The sequence below is a fragment of the Ambystoma mexicanum genome, chromosome 10, assembly GCF_040938575.1.
Source record: "Ambystoma mexicanum isolate Mex_15411 chromosome 10, UKY_AmexF1_1, whole genome shotgun sequence".
Taxonomy (NCBI): Eukaryota; Metazoa; Chordata; class Amphibia; order Caudata; family Ambystomatidae; genus Ambystoma; species Ambystoma mexicanum.
This window is the reverse complement of record NC_090932.1, coordinates 1484498734-1484522874: the sequence shown is the minus strand read 5'-3', so window position 1 is coordinate 1484522874 and position 24141 is coordinate 1484498734. Positions and strand designations below refer to the sequence as shown.

The 24141-nt window shown below is 43.0% G+C and overlaps 1 protein-coding gene across 1 annotated transcript in view; it reads right to left on the bottom strand.

Moving 5' to 3' along the window:
* The window catches only part of CFAP251 (cilia and flagella associated protein 251), a 1318836-nt gene that overhangs the window by 142838 nt on the left and 1151857 nt on the right, over positions 1-24141 (bottom strand). Inside the window, exon 20 of the mRNA XM_069619593.1 lies at positions 10197-10425. Within this exon, the coding sequence (XP_069475694.1) occupies positions 10197-10425 (229 nt within the window). The remainder of the gene's footprint in view (positions 1-10196; positions 10426-24141) is intronic.

Here is a 24141-nt window from a genome sequence, read left to right as displayed (position 1 = left end):
TCCTGTTCCCCCTGTCTCTATGTGTCTGTGTGTCGCTGTGATCCCGCCGTTCGGTCTCGGGCGCTCTGATAATAACCATCTTCCTCCGCTTTCCTCCGAACTAAGGACAATGGGTGGAATTCCAAACTTTGATGGAGGAGCATGACATGCACAGAGGCCAATTTACACTATACACCAGCATGGTTCAAACAATTAAGAGGTGATGTCCAGAAATGCCTAATGAAGAGGACCCAAAGGGGATGCTGGATGCGTGGTACGATTTATCGGAAGGGGAACATACGGTCCCCAGACTATATGAACAGCTACTGAAAACCATCAATGAGCGGGAACTGCAAATGAGAGAACATTTGGAAGGAGAGCTCCAGGGCCCTTCACCGACCAGGAATTGTCCAGAGTTCTGCGATACCCTAAGAAAGTATCTAGGAATGCAAGATTCAGTCAAGCACAGCTTTACCTCATGCATAGAGCATACCTCACACCCAGGAGAATGTCTGTGATGGGTGTTGGTGAACCCCGGAATTGCCCACGGTGCACTGCAGTGGAAGCAGACATACTGCACATGTTCTGGACCTGTCCAGTGATAAGGATTTTTAGGGAGGGGATTAAAGAGAGGGTGGCGGGAGGTGGAACCTGCATGCAAGCATGGACACCAGAAGTGTTTTACCTATTGGGCATTTTTCCTAGAGGAGACAGACCAAGGACACATATGGCCAAGATGAAGGACTTGGTGTGCATTCTGGTGAAGCGCTGCATAGCAATGGTGTGGAACTCCAGTATGGGTCCAACCATAGACTCATGGTGGGCTGACCTAAGGAAATGGTCGACAGCAGAAACGGCAGTGTGGACAAGGGTTTTGCAGAGGGGGGAAAGAGAGACTGGACATAAGATACTTGTATGGAACTCCCTGATACAAGACTTGTTTGGACAAAGGGAGGAAAGTAGCACTGATGACCCTGGAGGAGAGGAAGAACATTAGTAGGAGAGCTGACAACCGGGCAGAGCACCCCCAACGCGTAGAAGGACATGGGATACAAACTTGAGGCCCGGAGGTGATGGGAGATCACTGATATATACGCAGCTAAAGAAACACGCCAAGACGGGTGAAAATGTTGGGCTAAATCCACAAAGGAGTGCCAAAGTGCTTGTTTTGTTTTGTTGTTGGTTAATGTTGTAAAACAATAAAGTGTTCAAAAAAAAGTATGTTCAAGAAAATGAGCGTGGAATAAATACACAGAAAACAAAGATTCTAATTTTGGAACAGAGCAAGATCTTCCTTTGTGTGGCGTCTGAGGACAGGTCGGATAGAACAGGTATTTTAGATATCTAGGAATCTGTGTCAACATGAGCAGGGTGGAAGTATTTTAGATATCTAGGAATCTGTGTCAACATGAGCTGGGTGGAGGTATTTTAGATATCTAGGAATCTGTGTCAACATGAGCTGGCTGGAGGCCAAAAGTGAAACAATCCTAGAAAATACGGCTGAACTGCTAGCAAGTCAGGCAAACATCCTGGACAGGAAATTTGGCAGTTTTTTCCATATTGCCATTACTGCAGTTCTACAAGTTTAAAGTGACTGCAGCAGTGACATATGACTCAAAATCTCTGCTCTTTCTACCTCAAAAATGATGGCCGGTCCTCAAAGGCATATTTTGGAAGATGGTTTTATGTATGCCAAGGTCAATACCGACTCAGGTCCTATGGCAGAAACCTGGGCTGGTTTCCTTAAAAGCAATGGTGCAATGGAAAATGTTGGCCTTATTTAGAAAATGTGTCTTGGAAAATCTGTGTTACAGAGGATGATTTAAGGTAAAATCCAATCATGGTTAAACTGAAAGTTTGGAAATTAGACTGGATTCTGACAACAGAGGAAGCAAATAAGTTGAAACCCTTCTAACATTTGAGACACAAAGTAAGGTCCTATGGCTCTGCCCCTAAATATATGAGTGAGTTTCCAAACAGCTACTACAGAAATCAGTTTACGAGACTTTGTTTGAACCTATTCCCTACTAAAGAAGTATTATCCACCAGATTACGAACTAGGCCGAGAGATGTGCAATGTAATTATTGTAACAAAGAGGGAATGGTTGAAACCCTGAACCATACGCTGATATTTTGCACAGGTTTAACCGATACAAGAACTAAGCTCTTTAAAGTCTACTTGGATAGATTAAGCACTTTAAAGCACGATAAATGGTGGATTGTTTTAATAAGTGGGGAAATTATGTCTTTGGTTTTAGCAACTGCAACATTTAGAGATTGTTTATAGGAAATTTCAAATATGTATCTTTTAAGAAATGGTTTTGTGATTTAAGGTGTTTACATGGAAATTGATTTGTCTTCTTTTAAGTCAAAAATGTATGATGAAATAAATGCTAAAAGGTTTGTAATAAATCCAAATTCCAATTTAAAAAAAATGGAAAAAAAAGAAACCAAGCTAACAATAAAATGACACCAAAGAATTTTGGCTCATATTTAAATTTGACATCTGCCACCAGATCCTAGGGCCTTCAAGTAAAATAATGTAATTTAGATGCAGGACTACTCACAGTTACAGGTAGATCCTAGCTGCTGGACTTCTGTTCCCAACAGCTGCTGGTAGAAATGCATGTCACTCCATAACTGCAATGTTGCTGCTGACAGGTGTTAGTAGTCAGAAAAGGTACATGTGTGCACTATGCTTTTAGCATAGAGCATTATAAAATGGGGTCTGATTAGCATACCTTACTTACACAGATAGAGCTATCTGCATCATCTTATAATTAAAAATAAAACAATCTCAGACTATTCCACCATCTCAACCCTCACAGATAGTATTCTGTAACCCCCCAAATGTAGGATGAGAGACAAGAACAACAGGTGGCGAGAGAAGGACTGAGTTGAAGATAGCCAGAGCAGGCACATTCCAGCAGGCCCAGCTGGCTGTAAGCAGGGCCAGATGGGGAGAATGGGATGGGGTCAGTGAGGCTATTGTGAGATCAGAGAAGTGGGGCAAGAGAAACCAGGAGGCGGCCCAGGGCACGTCAAACTGAACAGTGCCCTCTCGAGCTCTTCCTATCCGATACATCCATTGAGCTGTCGGCTCATAAAACTTTACAATAGAATGAGTTGTGGGGTAGAAGACCTTGGCAAGCCGGAATCTAGTTCAGACCACGAAGAAAGGTCCGGGTCCCCCTAAAACCTGCAAAGCCAGGAGGGGTGATGCAACCGCTTTGTGAACTGTATTAACTGGGAGATTTGCCTCTGAGGTTAGGAAGGCATAGGACCCCAAACCCTGGGAAAGGGGTACTGGACAACCGTAGGGTCTCTGAAGAGAAAGGATCCCAGATTCCATTTTAGGAGAACCATCCTGAGCTTTATTTTGTTTGGGAAGATCACATTTTCATTTGAGTTGCCCATTCTTTTTTTAAATACCTCAATAACGATAGTGATGTCGTGAGTGGGGGTGAATGAAATGTGACGTTATTAAAGGGTCATGTTCTTTGTATGTTGTTTACAAACAAAGTTAGTTTTGATGTACTTGGATCTTTATAATTGTTCAGGGCGATGGAGGACTTTTGAGAGGGAGTTTGGGTTCTTAACTTTGTTTTGGTTCCAGGTCACGTTTCAAAGAATGTTGGTTGATTAGTTTAGCTGTGCTTGAGTGGTGTGCTGGTTGAAAGGTTTTTTGTTAAGTTCCAATGAAGTATTTCCATAGAATTATTCCTAGTCATTTGTTTGTTCCTTATGTTCTTCCTGGTGAGATTTTCTTTTTGGTGGGTCTCAGGTTTTCCGATGGGGGAGATGCTAGATGAGGGGGTGCCTGTATGGCATGTTGTCCCAAGATAACTATAGGTAAGTGTATGGAGTTTGTGTTTTTTGCAGGTTTGTTCCTTGTTGAGTGTTTGTTCCTTTTAATCATTCTGGTTGGGCGGATGACTGGTCTGCTCATAGGAATGCTTTATGGAAGTGTACTGTCATTTTTTGTTTCTCACTTGGTTGTGAGTTTTTCTTTATCTTGGTGCCTGTAGGGTATGCTACGGCAAGGTTTTTGAGTGGCTGCCATTCGTTTTTCCTATACATTGGTTACAACTTCTTCATTAGATCCATGTGTAATTCCCCGACCCTCTGATAGTGGTGTTAGAAGGCTGTGCCCATATGGCATTCTAGCTTGATGCAATTGGGTTGCTGAAATATGTTTTCTTGTTGGGTCTAATGCTAATATGTCTGATATTTTCTTCCTCGATATTATAAAACGTCCAGCATCCATGACATTGTGGTGCCTTTTCCGCCAGCACTACTTGCAGTTACCTATGTATTACCTCACAATCCCCATCTAGCTCTGATCCTGGCACTGTAGGTGACAAAAACATATTTTCGAGAGGGCCATCCAGCAAAGAATCAATACACTTTTCACTGGCTGTGAAACACCTTGTGGATCCCTTCTGTGCCACTAAACCCGATTGTGTCCAGGATCTGCACTGTGAAACGTGCATGGTGGGAGTATGGCCCGTGTCCACGTAAAATCGCACAGGACACTAGGTATCAGGCACAGAGTTGCTATGACTGTGACCAAAAATGTTGATTCTGAGCAATTCTTGTGATCTGGTAGAATTACATTCTTCTTTGGTCTCCACATTGGTTTTATGAGGCAGATATAGAAAGGGATAATCATGAAGGCCCATGCAGGCTTTGTTGACAACTATGATGCACCAATGTAGACCTTGACACAACTGCTGTGTCGAGGGAGCAAGGCAAGGAGAACCTCACTGGACTGACTTAATATGAGCACCCTTGTACTGGATTTAGAAGATGCCTTTAGACACCTCACAAATTGAGGATTGTAACAATCTTGGGAGAAACCATTGGTATCTGGCTGAACTGGTGATGTAGGCCACAAAGGTACCACGGCTTAATGACTATTATCAGGCCATCTCAACTGCACGGTTATATTCCAGAAAGGCACCTTGGATTTACCTCCAGTAGACTAGCTGTGGCGCAGAGCTATTCAAGATCTTGAATATTCCCTTTCGGAACAAATGCATGCGCCAAGGAATGCTTCACCGGGATAGATGGATGGCTGTGAAAAAAGAGGTATACTGGCCCAGGCTTCCACAATCACATTTTGTGTGGCATAAAGTGGAACTGTATTCAACCAAAGGGTGATGAAAAAAGGGTGGTACATTCCCAACTGTGCACAGAAAAGTAGTGTGGAAAGACGTAAGATGGAACTTGGAGAGTTGGTGAACAGCACTGGTGAGGCCATGCATGCTCTTGCCTTTCTTATCCTTAATGTCAAAATTACTTCCTGTATGTAGGTTTCTTTGACTTACAAAAGACAAAATGTAAAGCATCCGCAACATAAACCCCATAAAGCTTGCACTTTGGTATGATGCTTAGAAAAGCACTCTATCATAGCAAAATACATGACCGGCTGTGGGACTTACATTTCTTGTGCACATAAAAGAAGAATCCTTTCAGCCTTCTTTAGATTATACATCATTATTCCTGACAATAGGGGGCTGATTCACAAAGATGCACTTCTGACTTACCATTGAATTAAAACTGAATAGATCTATGTGATTCCCAAAGAAATTACTTTGAGTATGTCCGACTTACTCAGTGTAAACCCGGAGTAAATCAGTCACTCATGGTAACTTCATTTTTAATCGGCCTTAGAGAATACATATCAGGTGATACAATCTTTATCAGATGTAATCTCTTGGGTACAATGAGGCAGTTTTCCAAACACATTTTATATACTTTATGCCATTTGGCCTGTGCAGTGCTCTTGCCATTTTTCCCCAATTTGTTAATGATGTTTTCTGAGATTGTATGGGTTTCTGTATTGATTCCAAACATTTTTAAAAGAATGTTACTGCCACATATATCAGAAAACACAATTTTAAAAATGTGTTTTTATACAGTTTGACATTTTGGGCTAATGGCATAATATAATGATATATCACTTTACAACAATGTTCCATGGCAAAAATAAACATTCATAAGCTAATGTCTCAATGAGTACCATGCATTTATAAAGCTAACTCCATCAAGTACTTAAACCTTTCCTTTAGTCAAAGAGACTTCAATTTTCCAACTGTTAGCCTATCAGGAAGTGAGCATCAGCAACACCAGAAAAATAACTGTTTTCTTATTGGTATATTGTCCATCGTCCTCTAGAATGTTTCCCAGGCACACCCACTCACAGGTCCATCTCCACCTCCTCTACAAAACCACATAAAAAATCCTAAACCTCACCCTAAAATATATAAAAGTGTATTGGATCAGAATGCTTAAGCCCCAATATCCTCTACCATTGTTACAGTGTAATCCACCATCAGTACACATGTGAAACTCACTGGCTCATCTTGTAGTGGTGGAACATCCCTTCCACAAAGAATATTGCTTTTGAAGCAGATTTTCTACTGAACAAAAGGAATGTCATTCTGAATATCTCATACTAGGTCACCGAAGAGAAATGTACTCGCCCCCTGCTTAAATATTTACCAGTGCTTTCTGTGAAATATTGCAAGCCACCATAAGCACTCTTCATATTTGGTGCAACGCTGTCACCTAGGGGGCAGCCATGCATAATGAAACTTTTATTTGCCATTTACTGCAAACAAAGGTTGCTTGCAGTAAATGTCAAATGAATGTTTCAAAAATCTCCATACCCACCAGCAAGGACGAGTACTATGCAACTGGTACTCGCCCTTAATCCTTGCCAGTGCGAGTGCGCTAGTAGATTGTGCGAGCCCTGCCCTCACTTCCTCCAATTCCTGAATCCCTAAACCCTATTTGTCTTAATTGTCACACACTTTGAATACTAATGATTGCATGAGAGCTATTTTTCATACAGGAACACAGTAGCTATATTTGCATCGCCCAATAGAGCAGTGTATGCATGACTTTCCAGAATTGTGAAAAAAATAAATGATCTTGCTACATATATTACACATCATATGTCTCACTTTGAATTCCATTTTATTCAAATACAGGATGGTGAAAGTGGAAACAAAATGTCATGTTGCTGATGGATTAAATCTTTTTTTTCTAAATTCAAGCAATACAAAGATCTGACCCGTTCTGGATCTAAAGGCTGCTTCGAATGTTTTATATCAGCAAACACATTATAATTATCAAGGTGGGGTAGGGCCCAAAAAGTAATAACCAAGGATAGTCCTTTCTGTGAAACAAAGGGTGCATTTCTCCCACAACCTTTAGCACTCTACTTATTGTTATGAGTGGAGCGTCCAGACTTCCCCCTTCTCTCGGGATCCTTGTTGCAGATGGGGTACAATCTATCTGTTTGAGAAATAGATACAGACATATATAGAGAGACAGAGGAAGAGAGAGATATAGAGGAAGAGCGAGAGAATGTTTGACAGTGCTAAGTCAAAAAATGAAATTAGAGTTGTCTGCAGAGGCCAGTGGTAGGAGTGCAGGAAGGATACCATGTTGTTTTGCCTTGTTAGACCTTTCCCATGCTTTGCTTTGACTTCTAGTGCTTTGATATGCCTTTGATGCCTTATCATGCCTTTTTCATGCCCACTATGGCATGATTTGCAATATGTGCCTAAAAATTGTCTGCACCCATCTTAAACCAGCCTTTCGAGATCTCCATGGACTGCTCCCTGCATGAACACTCTCAAATTGTACATTCCAAGACACTATACACATACCAACTAAGTTACCTGAACACCTCTGCCAACAGACATCAAACATCAGACCAGTACACCTTGACAACAAATGTAAATACCACAGCCCTAGCCAAAGCATCCAAGCACCATAGGCATATGATGCCCCCCTCCAGACACACATGCCTCTATGTTCTCGAAACAGAGCACCTAGAAATTAACCCACACGCAGATTTCATGGTGCTTCCGCTCAATAGCCTAATCCGTCCGTCCCCTGTTTTAGACCCGCCAGAGAGCCTGGAGACCATGCAAAAGGCAGAGGAGGGTTAATCCAAGTAGCATATCTTATTAGGTTTCATCTGAAAAATGCAGCTAGATTTTCTAGCCCATGGGAAAGATGACCTATTAGTGATTTAGAAAAAAACAGCTTCCAATTTGCAGAGGAATGTCTAAAGCAAATCTAGGCACTGAGACAATGTGTCAGGATCGGCTTTCTGTGTAACGCCTACCGATCCACAGTGCACCAAAAGCCGGCTGGGGATATATAAAATAACCCTGGGACAGAGATGGTATCCCCTGGAAAGTGAGGACCCTCTGGATGCATCAACCCTCACAAGCCTAGACAGGAGTGAGAGAGAACTATCAGTATGGGCGGTATTATTTAGATGCATTTCTGTACTGATATGTACCTGGTGATTTTGTCTCTGCAGGTCCAGAACCAGGAAGCAGATCCAGAATCCCAATTCAACAATCCATCCAGGTCTGATGAATGCAGACAACCCGACGGCATGAGGACGCAAGGAGATCCAATAATTCAGGTAAGGGTCCTGCAGAGGGAGTTCAGTTGACAGCGTGGGACGAATCCAGAATTCAAGTAGAGAACAAGGGTCTCTGGAGAGGGACTCCACAAAGAGCTGGAAGGTAACGTAGACACAGGCAAGGTAGAATCAGGAAGTTAACCCACCAGGAGGGTGGGGAGGGGGAAAGCAAGGACAGAACATACAGAACAGAGCAGCACCGGCCACAGTCGCAGTCCTGCACGGAGGTCTGAAAGTGGCATTGAGGGCCGCTGCATGGTTAAAGGAAGGGACCCATGCATGCCGCCCACAAGTGCCTTCCGTGAATAGATGAAGGAACAAAACGTCTCCATTCACGGAAGCCGTAGAGCGTGTATAGCACCCAATGGTGCTTTCAGACACTATATCAATCAATTAAATAAGTATAATCATTTTACAAAGGTCAACCTCTTAGGTATACATGTATTTATCTCTACCTACATCATATTATGTACATGTTTACAATTCAATCAAAAGAGATTGCTATTTTTAACCAACACAAGAACATTCCAATATTATTTAAGGCTTTCAGCATTGCAGTTGGACAACACATCTGAAAAGCAAGAACTATCAGATTGGAGTACTATCAGCAACATCTTAACGGTAATGATGGAGCACCAAGATAATTTGCATATTTGCAAACAAAGGGCCTCATTACGAGGTTGGCAGTTTGGGAAAAAGTGCAGTAATTCCGTTACCGCCACTTTTACCGCACCACCAAATTACAAATTTGGCAGAATTACCACCAGCGAATTCTGCCAATTTATGGAGGTAAATCCTCAATTTTGCCTGCAAAAATCAGCAGAATTACCACTCAGTAATTTCTCCGGTGATAATTCTGCCAAAATGTGTAATTTGGACTCCATAAAATGGGGATTTACACTGCTTACCCCCACTCCCGTGGTAAACTAATAGGACCAAGTGGTGGTAACAATAATTCTGTTTGGTTGTATTTCAGCGGATTTATCACTGAAATACTGCCAAACCCATAATGAGTTCCAAAGTGAGGTCATCTGTGTATATCCTGACTCTTAAACACAGTAGTTCTAAGAGGTTTTGTAAACAGTGTTAAGAGTAAGGAGAAAGGGACAGCCCTGCTTCATCACTTTGTCAATAACCAATTTCCCACCAATTTGTCGTCAAATACATAGCTTAATGGAATGGAATTTAGAATGTTATGGGTGGTAGAAGGGAAAATCTGCATTATACCATTTACCCCTCTAGCCACACCATTAATGTGTCTGGCCCACACAACAAAATAATGTGGTATATTTTACTTGCAATGCCTCGATTCTTGAAGCACAATGGCCCAATGTGATATGTAATTGGCAACATTCTGCCGTGGTGCCCACCAGATGTCATTGCTGTGCATATGTACAGGTCTGCTTGCAGAGGATGTGTTCTCTTCTAACCAACCCTTTAAAGGGCAGGTTTCACAAAGTACAATCTGTATTGGATAGGCTATTCCTTGCCATGTATGGGCATAGGTGGAGGGTGGGTGCTCTACCTGTATCCTGGTATGTGCCCACAAAGCAACTGCACCGAGCGACAAAACAGTCTGTGGTGTGCACTATATAAAGAAACGTCCTTATTATCCTTAAACTTAAAATGTTCAACGTGGGAAGAGTTTCTGGTGTGCACTGATGTCATTTGCAGCAATTTACCCTGTCGCAGTACCAATAAAGCACATGATCATTGTAGAACAGAATCACTACACATTGGCCTATAAATAAAAGCTACTCACCCTGAGTTTGAAGTAGTTGAAGTAATTCCCCCCGATCTATCGCCCAGTCCCCATTCTCGTCTTCTGTCCCAAGCACTTTGAAGGCATCCTGCAGTTCATCCATAGAAATGCCAAGTGCTGGTCGATGATTACAATAAAGTTGTATCAATTCCCCGAGACTGATATCTGTGACTTGCTTTCCAGTGTTCACATACTCACTGAATTTAACTTCATTAAGCATGTCCTCGATCTAGGGAGCAAGACAAAAAAAACACATTCACACTTGGAGCAAATTCATCAGCCCACCAGGCTGCACCGCAAAGTCCTTTACTTCATAAAGGCGCACCAGCTGGCAATACTATCCCATCCAGCTGAGCCTCTTGGTCATGGGGTGAGGGAAGAGGTCTTATCCTGTCTCCTGACAAAACAGGCTGCATTGCTGAACCCTGGGGATGGGACCCAAGACATACAAAGACCATCTTTTAGTTTTATGGATATTATTGTACCCTAAAACTGTAACCTGTGGTTGTACAGCATTCCTCTGCTTCCCAGCTGTGCTTGCACTGTGTACAATTGAATACAAACAGGATAAAAGGAATGAAGAGGTGAAATTGGGGGGTATATGTCTAATCATGCAGTAACAGATGCTGTATGAGGGGCAAGGGTTTTTTCCACCCGGGGCGAAAGGTAATTTTTCCGCCCCCCACTACCAACCCTGTGTGTCTAGATTATACAACGCCCTCATCCCAGATGTTTTTTTTTAAATTTAACGTGCCTTAGTTAAATAAACTTTACACATACAAAATCACATAATTAAATATATATATCACAAATTCATATAGTAAAATAGCTACAATTCCACAGTTCATCGCTATATCTAAAATGTCATGCAAAGACCCAAAACACAAAACATACATATTATAAAAATGATGTCAAACTTTTTGATATTGTATTACAAACCCTGTAGAGTGCTAGATCTAAAGACATATTCCTGGTTTTAATACATGTATTCCAGAACTGGTCAGATTTGATATAATCATATGTCCGTACTAGGTTACCAAAAAAGCACATATACAGGGAGCCTTTAGTTATGCATCTCGTTAAGACGTGTCTGTCTGTTCCCAAGACCCCCTCAATTGTACACAACCTACGAATTCACAAACTTTTTGATATTGTATTACAAACCCTGTAGAGTGCTACATCTAAAGACATATTCCTGGTTTTAATACATGTATTCCAGAACTGGTCAGATTTGATATAATCATATGTCCGTACTAGGTTACCAAAAAAGCACATATACAGGGAGCCTTTAGTTATGCATCTCGTTAAGACGTGTCTGTCTGTTTCCAAGACCCCCTCAATTGTACACAACCTACGAATTCACTTACTAGAAAGTATCTTTAGTTCAGCGCCAACATTTCTTTTTATTTTTGTTAGCGCCAACATTGGCTAAAACAGGTAATTGACCAATGTGCATTGGTAATAAAAATCGGCACACCGCAGGCGAAGGACAGCATGACAAGTATGGTGGTAGGAGTTTGAACGAACCACATAGATGTAATTTTTGTATAATGTACAGGCAGAAAGATGGCTATAAATGCTACACCAATCCCATTGCTCATAATTCTTTACAAAACAATGAATCATAGTGCCTGACTCGCCGTTCCAATCAGGAGTCCACCCTATCTTCTCATACACTTCTTCCACATGTTTCCAATATGGATCTGCAGGAATTTGCTGCATTATATCCCAGGATTCTCAATACTTGACACAAGGGATCTTTCAAAGCTCGAATATATAGTATGCTATCTCTCTTCCAGGCCATTCTGGTCAAGGACATTAGGCCCAATTCCAACCGCAATATTTAAATGGGAATATATTGGGACACTCAGTATTTTTTCCAGAAACGACTTCAAGGCCATGCAGGAACTGAGTGGGGATAACCATTAATGCTTCAAAACCACAAAGCACAGTGATGCTAAATAATTGTTTATATAATGTTAGTGTGTCCCTCAAGGAATAGCCTCCTCATTTCTTACTAAAGTTTGCAACAAGGGAGGTTAGCGTAATAGCCTTAAACCGTTTTGCATTCATAAATTTGACATATGGTCTACCAGTGTTGACCTCAATCCCCAAATATTTGTAGCTATCGACATATTCCAGTGTGCCTTCAAGCCAAATGATCAATGGACCAGCTACCTTCTTTCTGTAAAAATGCATTACCTTTGTCTTTCCCATACTAATAACAAGTGCATTTTCCGAAGCATATTTCCACAGTTCTGCAATTCTATTGGTCATTCCAAAATAGGTATGATCACGGATGACAAGATCAACTGCATATGCCATACTATTCACAAACTTTCCCGCTATTCTCAGAGGATGGTTAAATACCTCCCTCAATTTAGTTGAGACGTCGGCAATGTAGAAGTTAAACAGCAGGGGAGCAAGGACACAGCCCTGCTTAACTCTATCATTGACGTTAATGCAACCTCACTGTCACGTTTAACATATACCCGAGTGTCCCAGTGCAATTGTGGGATCATCTGTAGCAGGTCCTAAGGGCACCCATATATTTTCAGTTTTTCCCACAATTTTTCTCATTTTACTGAATCGAAAGCAGCCTTGAAGTCGACTAAGGCAGCATACAAGAACTGCTACCCGTGCATGTAGGCTCTTCTGGTCAATTTGTCCATTACGCACAAATTATGAACGGTGGACAATCCTACTCTGAAGCCTGTCTGTTATGTGCCAAGGATATGAGCTTCATTAACCCAGGCCTGCAATCTTTTCAATATAAATGATGCAAATATTTTTCCTGACACACTCAGCCATAGATAATAATCGGTAATTGCTAGGTAGTGTCCGTAGACATTATTTGTATACAGGTACTAATATCGGCTGTCGCCACGATGCAGGGATGACACTCTCTTTACATACTTTAGCAAATAACACTGAAAGTATCGCAGCCCACCTTTCTGGCTAACTTTTCAACACAACATTGGCTAGTCCATTGGGACCCAGGGCCCTGAACTCTCATCCCAGATGTGTCCTCACCTCTTCACATGAATGTCTTGCCCACCACGTACACAAGCTGCAGTTTCTACATAATGTTTTAGAACTGTTCATAACAAGGTAAAATTAAATCACTCTCTTTTACAAACACAATATATAACATACAGGCTGGATTAAAAACTATGAAAAGATCAGGAAGTATTAGCAATATAAATAGGCAGAATCATGAGAAATCTTTGATATTAGTAGAGTTGAAAATAATGAATCCCAGGCATTGCCTTCTCCCATTCGCCGTCCTGCCCAGTCCCTAAACACACACACACCCATGTATGCCTGTGTGTGGCAGTTTTCTGGGCTATTGTGAGCCACTTTAATTACATACAGTTGGCGTCTTTTTAAAGGATGTGGTAAGGAGGCCATCTCTTCCTTCCACTAACCCCACTTGCTTTCTGCAAGCACCCCCAATTTGGTGGTGGAACTACCACTGGCTTTGCTTGAGGTATCTCTGCCTCGCCTCAACGTGCATCCTTGAAGCCTCCAATAATGAGAGTCCCAGAAACTGCTGCTCGGGTCACTGAAAGTGAGAGGATGCTAGTGGCTCTCAGTACCTTTGCTACCATCACCAGTAGCTCTGGATGGTGGTAGCCCACGTCATATCCTCTTTCCGGGTATTGGGGATGGAAAAGAAAAACCATTTGCTTAACTAGATTCACAGGCGAGTGGAGGGAATTTCTTTGGCATCTCCGAGATGGAGATAAGAACAAGAGTGAGTCAGCTCCCGGGCTGATGACCACCAATGGGCTGCCACGAGGGCCATATATAGGAAAATGGGACAGAGTCTCTGCCTTCCGGCCTGGCCACCACGAGATGGAGTGGAGATGAGGTGAAAGCTCTGCTTCCTCCAGATTTTCTAAACATGAGCCTTAGTGTGCTGTGCAGCTTGGGGGTTTAAAGCCCCCTCCTGCCTGCCTCTTCTTCTCTTTCACCACACTCACCGTTTCTCAGTCTTCTCTTTCTTTCCCTATCTTTTTCCCTCTCCCTTTCCCCCCTTCTATATTCTTTGCACTTACTCTATCCGAAATGTCATCAGACCTAGCACGATAGTAGCTTGTTTGTTTTCCTCCCCCTCCCTCCTGGTTTGTTCCGCCCCATCCCCCTCAAGCACTATCTGAAATGTTGTCAGGCCTAGTACGATAGGTGCTTGTCTGTCTCATCTCCTACTCCCCCTCCTTATCTTTGTCATAGCTCTTCAAATGTCGCCAGGCCTAGTACGATAGTAATTTCACATTCTTAAATCACAAGGCCTTGTAAGAATGTCTTCGTATTTTTCCCTTCTTTCCTCCCTTGCCTTGAAGCGCTTTGAAACACGTTGTGTATAGGCGCTACACAAATAAACTATCAATATGAATTTTACTGGCCCAATGTTCTTTAAAATGTCCCATTTCTCACAAACTGCCCAAAAAAGGTCCTCTTGGTACTACACAGTTCTCTGTGTAAAATCATTAATTGTTTTTCATGAATGTGTGCCACACTGCTTCCTTAACTCACTAAACAGATATAGTACTGGCACAAACTATGCAAACCCTTTTCACCCACAGAAAGGACAACACATGCAACAGAAGTTAAAACTTTCCTGACAACCAGAAAACATACCATATGGGTATCAGTGAAGTGATCCTCACACAAAGAATAGATACTTCATAAGTAGCAGCACTGAAACCTTCCATTACGCACTGGACAGGTAACATCATGTTCAGCAGCAAGCAACCAAATAGGTATAGCATGCTGGTCCAAATTCACTCGCATGTCCCCATACGCCAGTCTAGGCAGCAGTGCTGCAAAGTTTCCACAAGTAAAACCTTCCCTCACAAATACAGAATGTACAGTTACTATATGCATAGGACCAGCACATGCTTTTCTTACGAACAGAACAATGTATTGGCATAGCATAGCTAGGACCAGAATATGTTTCCCTCAAACAGGTACAACATAGATCAGTCTATCGCAAGCGTTCCTCAAAATCCATCAGAAACCGCATGGGCAGGATCAGTGGACACTTTCCACAAACAGGTACAGCATGTACAGGGTCACAAAAAGCTTCCCTAACAACCAAGTATTCTCCATTATTCAAAGATCCTAAATCAGGTGGTCTTTAGTCAAATCAGAAAGTACTTTGAGGGTAATGGCCTTGGAGATCCACTTCAATTTGACTTCCATAGTAAGCTCTCCGCCAACACTGCACTCATGCATATCTCAAACCTTTTCTCTGGTACTCACCACTCCGAACTTTCTTCTATACTGAACATTTTGGATTTCTCTGCCGTTTTCGACCTTCCCGTCCGCTCCTCAGTTTCCAGAGCCTTGGGGTTTTGCAAATCTGCTCTCTCATGGATCGCTTCCTACCTGGAAGGTTACTCCTTTGAAATCTCATGGAACTCGATAACAACCTCTGACCTCTCACTTCTCTCTGTCGGCATGCCCAAGGATCAGTTTTCGATCTCTGCTCTTCACCCTCTAAATGTCTGCCTTTGCAATACTTATCTCATCCTTTAGCCATCACTAACACTGCTTCAACATTCAACCAACTATAACAACTATAACCTTCTCAACATTTGGAAAATGTATCCATTTCTTATTCACTGTTTTAAGAACACAGATTTCACTGGTCTTGCTCTGAAATACCTGATGGTATTTCTGCCTACTCACCCTCTAGCTGCTCTTCTGCACTCAACCTGACTTCCACATGCCCTGCCCTTTGCGCCCATAGCTTCTGCTCTTTCTCCCTACTCACCCCGTTCCAAAGGAACCCACTGCTCATCATAATCAAAGCCAGCATGACTGTGGATCTCTTCAAAGCTTAGCTTAAACGTCACTTATTTGCCAAGGAGGAATCTACCCCTGCCCTCTCCCCCATCCTCCCTCCCTGGCTCCAGTGCTCACTCCAGTGCTGAGTAATAATGCATTTTTACATATTTATACAGTACTCCTCTTTAGTTTGAAGCACTTTCCCCCCTAGGTTAATGTTTCTCCTCTAAGTCACACGTTTCTTATTTTTATCTTTGCTTGCTTTGTCCCTGGTCTATAGGCCACTTTGTTCAAAAACTGAAATCGGCTTACCACGTGTTCTCATCTTTGTGGGAATGCATCCACCATTGTTATTGTAAAGTCATTTCTGATCGAAATTGACATACATGTTCTTCAAATAAAATACTAAAATGCACATAGATACCCCTACATTGTAATTTCCATCTGGTCAGGCATGCAGGCTAAGGGTAAGGTTTGTTCCAGTGTTGCTCTGGCTATCCAGAGCACACTTTATTTTCTTCTGCCTGTGATACAGCAGCCTAAGCCTAAAGAAACTATGGCCGATAAAGAAAGTGAAGGGCTGCCTTGGCTCTAAGTTGGCTGTTGTCCCCTCCCCCACCCCCAGATATTACAGCAGGCTTCCTGCTACGTGACAGGGGTCAAAGTGCCCGCCTGGTGTTAAAAGCATGGGCAGACAGAACAAGGTGATGAATCACAATCCTTTTACACCTCGCCCACAAGCAAATGTCCGCCTAAATATATTGTTCTGTACCTTTAGGTCCTGCATTGAAGGACATTCAGTGGCCGGATCTCTAGTGATGGAACAGGACATGCTGGAGGGCTTTATAGCAAATAAAGACAACTAAAACAGAAACCTCAACACAGAAAATACCAAATATAGACCTCCTGACATATATGCATCACAAACTGTGCAAAAATGCTGACTGCTCATTCTGCGAGTAAAACTACACTTACAATATCAACCTATACAAATTCCCAATTTTTCAAAATAATGCCATGCAACGTAACCTTAAACAATATTATCATTTATTTTAAACAAAAACTGTTTTTGGTTAAAAAAAATTTAAAAAAAGGAAAAGGAGGGTGAGGGGGGAATAAACCCCCTTTGGCCACTAACAACAACCAAATAACATTTCAAAAAAGGACAGATAATGCATTCCTAATAGTTGAGACACCACCTCTCTGTCACCCCTCGCACGACAACAAATGCTTCATTAAAAAAATGAGAATTATTTTTATTTATTTCATAACAACAAGTAATCAGTGAAGCATAATTACTATACAGCAGTATAGCGACTCATCCGGGCAAACTCCCTGCATTGCATACAATATTGTCATCCGACAGGTTATTTTCTGGTCACCACCCCACATACAAACTATTGCACCCCTCAGTGCAACCTGTCAGGGTCACTTAGCGCTTCCCCACGCCCCACCAATCTTAATATTCGCTCTTCCATTGCCATGCAGTTATTCATGTCTAACTCCCATTTAGACAATCTGGGCGCTTCTCGTGCTCCCCATAGCATGACAATATAACTTTTTGCCACTGCCACTATCAGGGCAATAGCAATAAATAGTTGTTCGTACTGTAAATACATCTCCTCTCCCCACACTCCCAGTAGACCCAATTTCAGGTCCGCCTGGATTGGCCGAGAAACCCCTACAGACACTCTGCGAAGTGCCCCAGACCAGAAACTCAGTTTTGGGCATGTTCACAATATATGATACAATGTCCCTACTCAGGTACAACATCGTAAACAGGGCCTGTCTCTGTGTGTGTTAGCCTCTACTGGAGTTTGTTATGAGCACTCATAATTGCCCCGGACCTGCAACCACATAGCGTGCCTGAATCGGATATATTGATAAAGCTCTGGATCCGACAAGCGGGAGCTCTGCTTTAGCTCCTGGAATTACCTTAGCTGGCCCTCTGTCAGCACATCCCCATAACTCTTAGGTTTATTCCATGCCAGCAGGCCGCAAAAGGCAGCTTCATCAGCTCCGGCATGCTCTGGTTATACCATATTAGAGCGTTCATCGTCGCTATACCTTCCCACCCGGTTTGTTTTGTGGCTATTTTTTTGAATCTTCACGACTTGTTGCAAAATTTGAGGCAATTCAGCTGCCTTTGCTTTCCCATGTAAGACATGCAATGGCTCTCTGCCCCTCAGCCCATCCCGCTATAGCCAAGTACGTGAACTCATTGGGACCCCCAATTGCAATTCATTTGCCACTGCCAATTGTGAAGCCCAATAGTACTTTTGGAGATCTGGGAGTCCTATCCCGCCCTCCCATACCAATCTGTACAAGTTACGTAATGCAATTGTGGGTTGGGAATTCCCCTATAGCAGCCTCCTCAAAGCACCCTTTATCGCCCGGAAAGCCCGGTCCCAGGACCGTAACCTGGGTATTGTGAAGCATATATATCCTATATAGAGGATGCAGAGCATATAAACAAAGTCTACACATCAATCCAATATTCGATGGCCAATAATGGAATGTGTTTGAACTCTTCTAAAACAGAGCTTATGCCGTTTGGCTCTCCCCAGGCCAGATCTAAACTGGATGGTCAGTAGGAGAGTTTCTGTATTGAAAATCATCCCATTAGAACTGTAGACAGAGTTAAACAACTGGGTGTCATTTTTGACTCCGCCTTGAATACCAAACTGCACATTGACCATGTTTGTAACAAGGCTCAATATCTACTCAGGTTACTTAGGAAAGTAAAACCATATGTGACAGAAGTTAAATACAAGATCCTCGTGTATGCGTTAATCATGCCGAGAATCGATTATTGCAATGTTTTAATGATTGGAGACAGCAAAAATGTTATCAGGCGGCTCCATGTCCTCCAAAATGATGCAGTGTGCATAGTTAATGGAATCCCCAGACATCAGCCGATTACCTCACACAGAAGGAAGTTATATTTGCTTCCAGAAGAAGCACAAATCTGCTTTAAAGCATTGACCATCGTGCCTAAATGTTTGTATGGTAAGGCTCCAGACGACCTGAGAGATTGTGTTACAATCCAGCATCATCTCAGATCCACTAGAGCTAGTGAGTCAGTATCCTTCTCGTTTCAAAGAAGCAGAAGAACCAGAGGCATGCGCAGATCATTTACTGTCTTTGGAATCAACTGCCTAAGGAATTACGCTTAGAGACAGATTTACTGAGATTCAGGAAAGGGCTGAAGACCATTCTGTTTGATTAGTCTTGACTTTTTCTTAGGACTATTTGCGTCTGCTTTTCCACGCCTTGATGGGTTCTCGGCACCCTTATGCCCGCGGGCTTCGGCGCCTTATAAATCCAAATCATCATGATCATCATATACAAAAATCTAGGCAGAACATCAAGGATTCCCGCCAAAGCCGACTAAAATGTAGTATCCGCTTTGAACCGGTCTAACACAGGTGCCAGGTTACGTTGCAAAAAAGCCATGGGGTCCCTGGCAGATTTGAATACCCAAATACCTACTGTCACACAAAAAGGGCAGTCGTTTAGGATAGCCAGAGGTCCCCATTGCACCAGAAATAGGAAGGATTTTCTCCAGTTAACCCAGAGACCACTATGTTGTCCATATATCCGCAGAACCTCCATAATTCTAGGTATCGACCTCTGGGGTTCTCCCACACACAACAGCAAGTCATCTGCATACAGTGGCCCCGGTCTTCCTACCCTGAGGGTCGCACAAATCCTTTGATGTGGGGATCTCCACAGAGCCATATCGCCAAGGGTTCAACTGTCAGAATAGCCAACAACGGAGATAGCAGACAGCCCTGGCGTTTTCACCTCTCTAGCGGGATGGGCTTGGATGTTTTACCATTGACCCGAACCTTGGCCATAGGGGTTCTTGCACAGCAGCCTAACCTGCTGCAAGAATCTCGTCCCAAAAGCCATACTCTCCATCACCGCCCAAACAAACTCCCAATAAATGGTATCAAATGCTTTTTCGAAATCAATGGCCACTGTTGCCAGCAAATCCTGACTTTCACTCATCCTGTCCAGTGCCACATGTGGTCTCCAGATATTCATATGAGTTGCTCTATCTAACAGGAACCCATTTTGATCCGGATGGAACAGATCCGGTAAAATTAATTCAGTCTAGCCACCAAAAGCTTGGCTAAGATCTTTGACTCCAGGTCGAGGAGCGAGATGAGATGGTAGGAAGCGCATTCATTCGGGGGTTTGTCCATCTTAGGTATCACCACAACGGTCGAATGACACAGATCCTGGGGAAGCAGTCTCTTATCCCTACTACATTGGAACATTGATAGCCTAGAGTAAACTACTTATTCAGCTAGCCTCTTCCACAGTTCGACTGGAAACGCATTTGGGCCAGGTGCCTTCCCTGACTGTAGCGACATTATCGCCACAGCCACTTCCTCCCTAGTAATATCCGCATGCAGGACCCCAACCTGCTGCTTTCCAAGCTATGGGGGGTGGGGGAGAACTCTTCCAAGGCATCAGTATATCCCACCCCAGTGTGCCCCACCGGAACCGTGTATGAATGGTGTGTAATATTCTGCAAACACCTCGCAGATCCAATCTACTGTTTTCATTTCCCCCCTTCCCTTGTATGTATCTTATGCACATAACTGGCAGGTTGATCCAGTTTTTCCATTCATGTCAGCAGCTCCCCGGTCTTGTCCCCAACTTCATATACCCTGGTGCATGAAGCTAAGTAAGCCTGCCTCGCTGTGTCAGTGACAAGTGTGTGGTATGCATCTCTCATCTACAACAATTGACGTTGGTTCGTCTGGGAGCGGTCACCAATGAATTGCTGTTCTAGACATGCCAGCTGTACTTCAGCATCTACCAACTTTGCTTGCCTCTCCTTTTCTCTAGCCGCCAGGGCCGAGATGGCTTCCTGTGCGGAACCATAAACGAGACACGGACACAGAGACTTAAGATTTTGATCATAAACTTTCAATAACAAAAAAAAAGGGGGTTGGAAAATGCCTCTCTATCCCTGCTCTAAGAGGTGTTTACCTAGATCAAACAAAAAGAAGGATCTGTTGATGCCAGAATGTCCAAAGTAAAAACTGTCCCATGTCCAAAGTACTATTATGGCACTCACATTCTAACAAAATTAACTCTACAGTGAAAAGGGTAATGTCTTTGAGCTTCGGTAGTGTACAAATGTTCAAAAAAAGAAAATGTGTGACTCCAACACAAAAGTTCTAGAAGGATAGAATTCCTTGTTCCAGAGGCTGATACCCTTCTCCCGGGTTTCCCTTAACTCTGTTTTATATTCAAGAATTTCAGTTCCCTGAGTTTCTCTGGAACAACAACACAACTGGTACACAAAATCACTTGATTTTTAGTCTGTATAGAGTTCCTTGCTCAAGAGGGTAGTTACCTTCCCGTAGATGTCTCTTCACTCTGTTTCACTTCCTACATTTCCTTAAGTTTTTCTTGATCCACAACATGACTGGTATACAACACAACTTGGTTGTTAGTTTGTCTTTCGTTAGGATAGCTGGTATACCCACTCCTGCAGCGTTCCCTCTCTTCTTTATGTGCTTCCACAGCCTTTTTGTTTGTCCTGATGTATCCTTAAAAGGACTTATTTGAATACTGTATATTCCACACTGTTCAACTTGATGGTGCCTGGTGCGCTTTCCTGCCCAGGCTTTCTCACATGAATATGTTTGCGACTTGCATCTGCCTGGTGTGCTCTCCTGCCAGGGCTTGTCTTAAATCAACATGCTTTCAACTTGCATATGCCTGGTATACTCGTATATCCGTGAGTTCACTGAATCCACTTCACCTAAAGGAAAAAAGCATGGATTTTTTTTTCTTTGAATGTTTTTTTATTATGCGGGGGAGACCACCCACAGCCTCCTCCTTCCCCCGCTTCCTTATCCTAGCCCCTTACCCCACCGCAGCTATGTTTTTAAATTTACCTCCTTACCTAACCAATTTGAAGAAAAAAAACTGAAGATTTCTTATGAGGTGAAATTGTATTTGGTGAAATCTACGGACACCGGTATACTCTCCTGCCAGTTTCAACTTGCATCTGCCTGGTATATTCTCCTGCCAGGGCTTCGCTCATGTGGGCTCCGCACACACTTACAATCTTCTCATATTTGTTCTTGCACTTTTACTCTGCCTGGTATACTCTTCTTCCAGGACTTCTCTCACAGGCGTACTGCATACACTCACAAACCTTACAGTCACTTATTCTAATTCTGCTTTGCCGATTTAAGGAATGTTCATTTGTTCGATCTCTCTCATATATTCCATTCACGTTTCATAGGTCTTAGCAAGGCTGCCAAAAGAGCCCTGGCATCCCCTCTTCCCTCGGGTTGACTCACCGTTTCCTGCTGGCATATGTGGTTTCTGTCACGGCAAGCCGGCAGTGGTCTCTCTGGGATTTGTTCAAGCTCGCCTTCTCTGCTTCTCTGACTGCCTCGGCTTTCACGCACTCGCTACGTGTCACTCTGGGCTTCAGTGGCGTGGGGGCTGCCTTTGAGTACTTGCGAAAGCCCGGGAGTCTTCCACTTGCTTCTGGTGTTTTTGTACCTTTTCCTGGTCGGGAGCATACTTCCTCTTGCAGTCTGCTCCTTAATTCCTGGTCAGCGAAACGGTTGGCTCCCCGGACACCTCTCCAACCCCACAATTCCTCGGTCAGCACTAAGGAAAGCAGCGTTCTCTAGCCAGCGTCTTTGAGCTCCTGTCAGCTGGTCAGTTGGTTTAAATCTCCCAGCATCAGATGCGTTCCTGTAACAACTAGAGCACAGCTTGCGCTCCTGGCTTTCAGTAATCTTCATTACTCCACTCTTCCTCTTAGTGGCAGTACTTTTGTTTTTAGGCCAATGGTAGTTGGTTTCCAATGTCTTTTATGGAAAGTCTGAAAGTGTGTTTTCATTGATCTTAAAAGGCAAGTCAGTTCTTGAGGACTTGTATGTAGAATTTGAAAAGGTGTGTTCAGGAGTCTTGAAAGGAAAGTCAGATTTTGGGGACTTGTATCCAGAGTCTGGAAAGGTGTTTTCAGGAGTCTTAACAAACAAGTCAGATTTTAAAGACTTGTACACAGATCCTGTGAAAGTGTTTCTAGTTCTTTTCCTGGGTGGGTGAGGGGAGGTATGACAATATGCCATTAAGGCATGGGGGATCGTGGGGGTATCCTCAAGAGAAAAAGGGGGATACCATGTCTCATCCAATGATATCATGACACCCCTGAGGGCTGCCCTCCCCCGCATGTGATCCTTCCTCATATAGCCGCCCTCAGGGTCAGGATCAGTTAGCAGCTGCCATCGCCTGGCCAATGCCTGGAAAGAAGTGATGACACCATTGGAATCATCACATTCCCCTCTCAGTACTATCTTCTACCGCTCCCATAGCATCTCAGCGTTATTTACTGACGGGGAATTCAGCAAAAAATATTCTACCGATCTCTCACGCAGTTGATCCACAACTTCCAGGAAACCCAGGTAATATAAATTTAACCTCCAGGAAGCCACCTGCCCCTTCCGTGCCCCTTCCATAGTTATGAACAAGGCAGAGTGTTGAGAGATCTCTCTTGGCATGAGTTGCGCAAAGAAGTAATCTATTCTCGATAGTGTGAGACACGCATGGTCTCAAGAGATGACACAGACAGATAAGTAGATTTTCAAAACCTTTATTTTCAATGATCAGGATGGGATGACGCCTAACTTGCCCTAACCCTAAGGTGGGAATGTTCCCTAATGAAAAGAAAGCTAAGGGAAGTCTATGTCTGTCAGTCCAAAGCAATGCTAATGTGACAATGGAGCCCCTGTGCAGCTCCCTTCCCCAAGGTCAAGGCATTCAGTTTTATAAAGTTCCACATATTTTCAGGAATTCACTTAACAACTCAGGAATTCACTTGACAAAAGTTCACAGTACCTTTTCCTGGTCGGGATTCACTTCTTCATTGGGTCTTTCAGGCTTCCCTCGCCCTACGCTTAGTCGCTCCTGTATATTCTCCAAATTACCAATATTCAATGTTGCTTCCTTTAAAGCACAAAAGTTCAACTCACAAAAGTTCTGCCGGAAAAATGTCACTCTTTACATGGTTTCTTACAAGATTCCCTTCCCCATTCTTAACCAAGTCCTTTGACTTTCAGCTTCAGTACATCATGCAGCTCTTTTCTACAGCTGGGGCTCC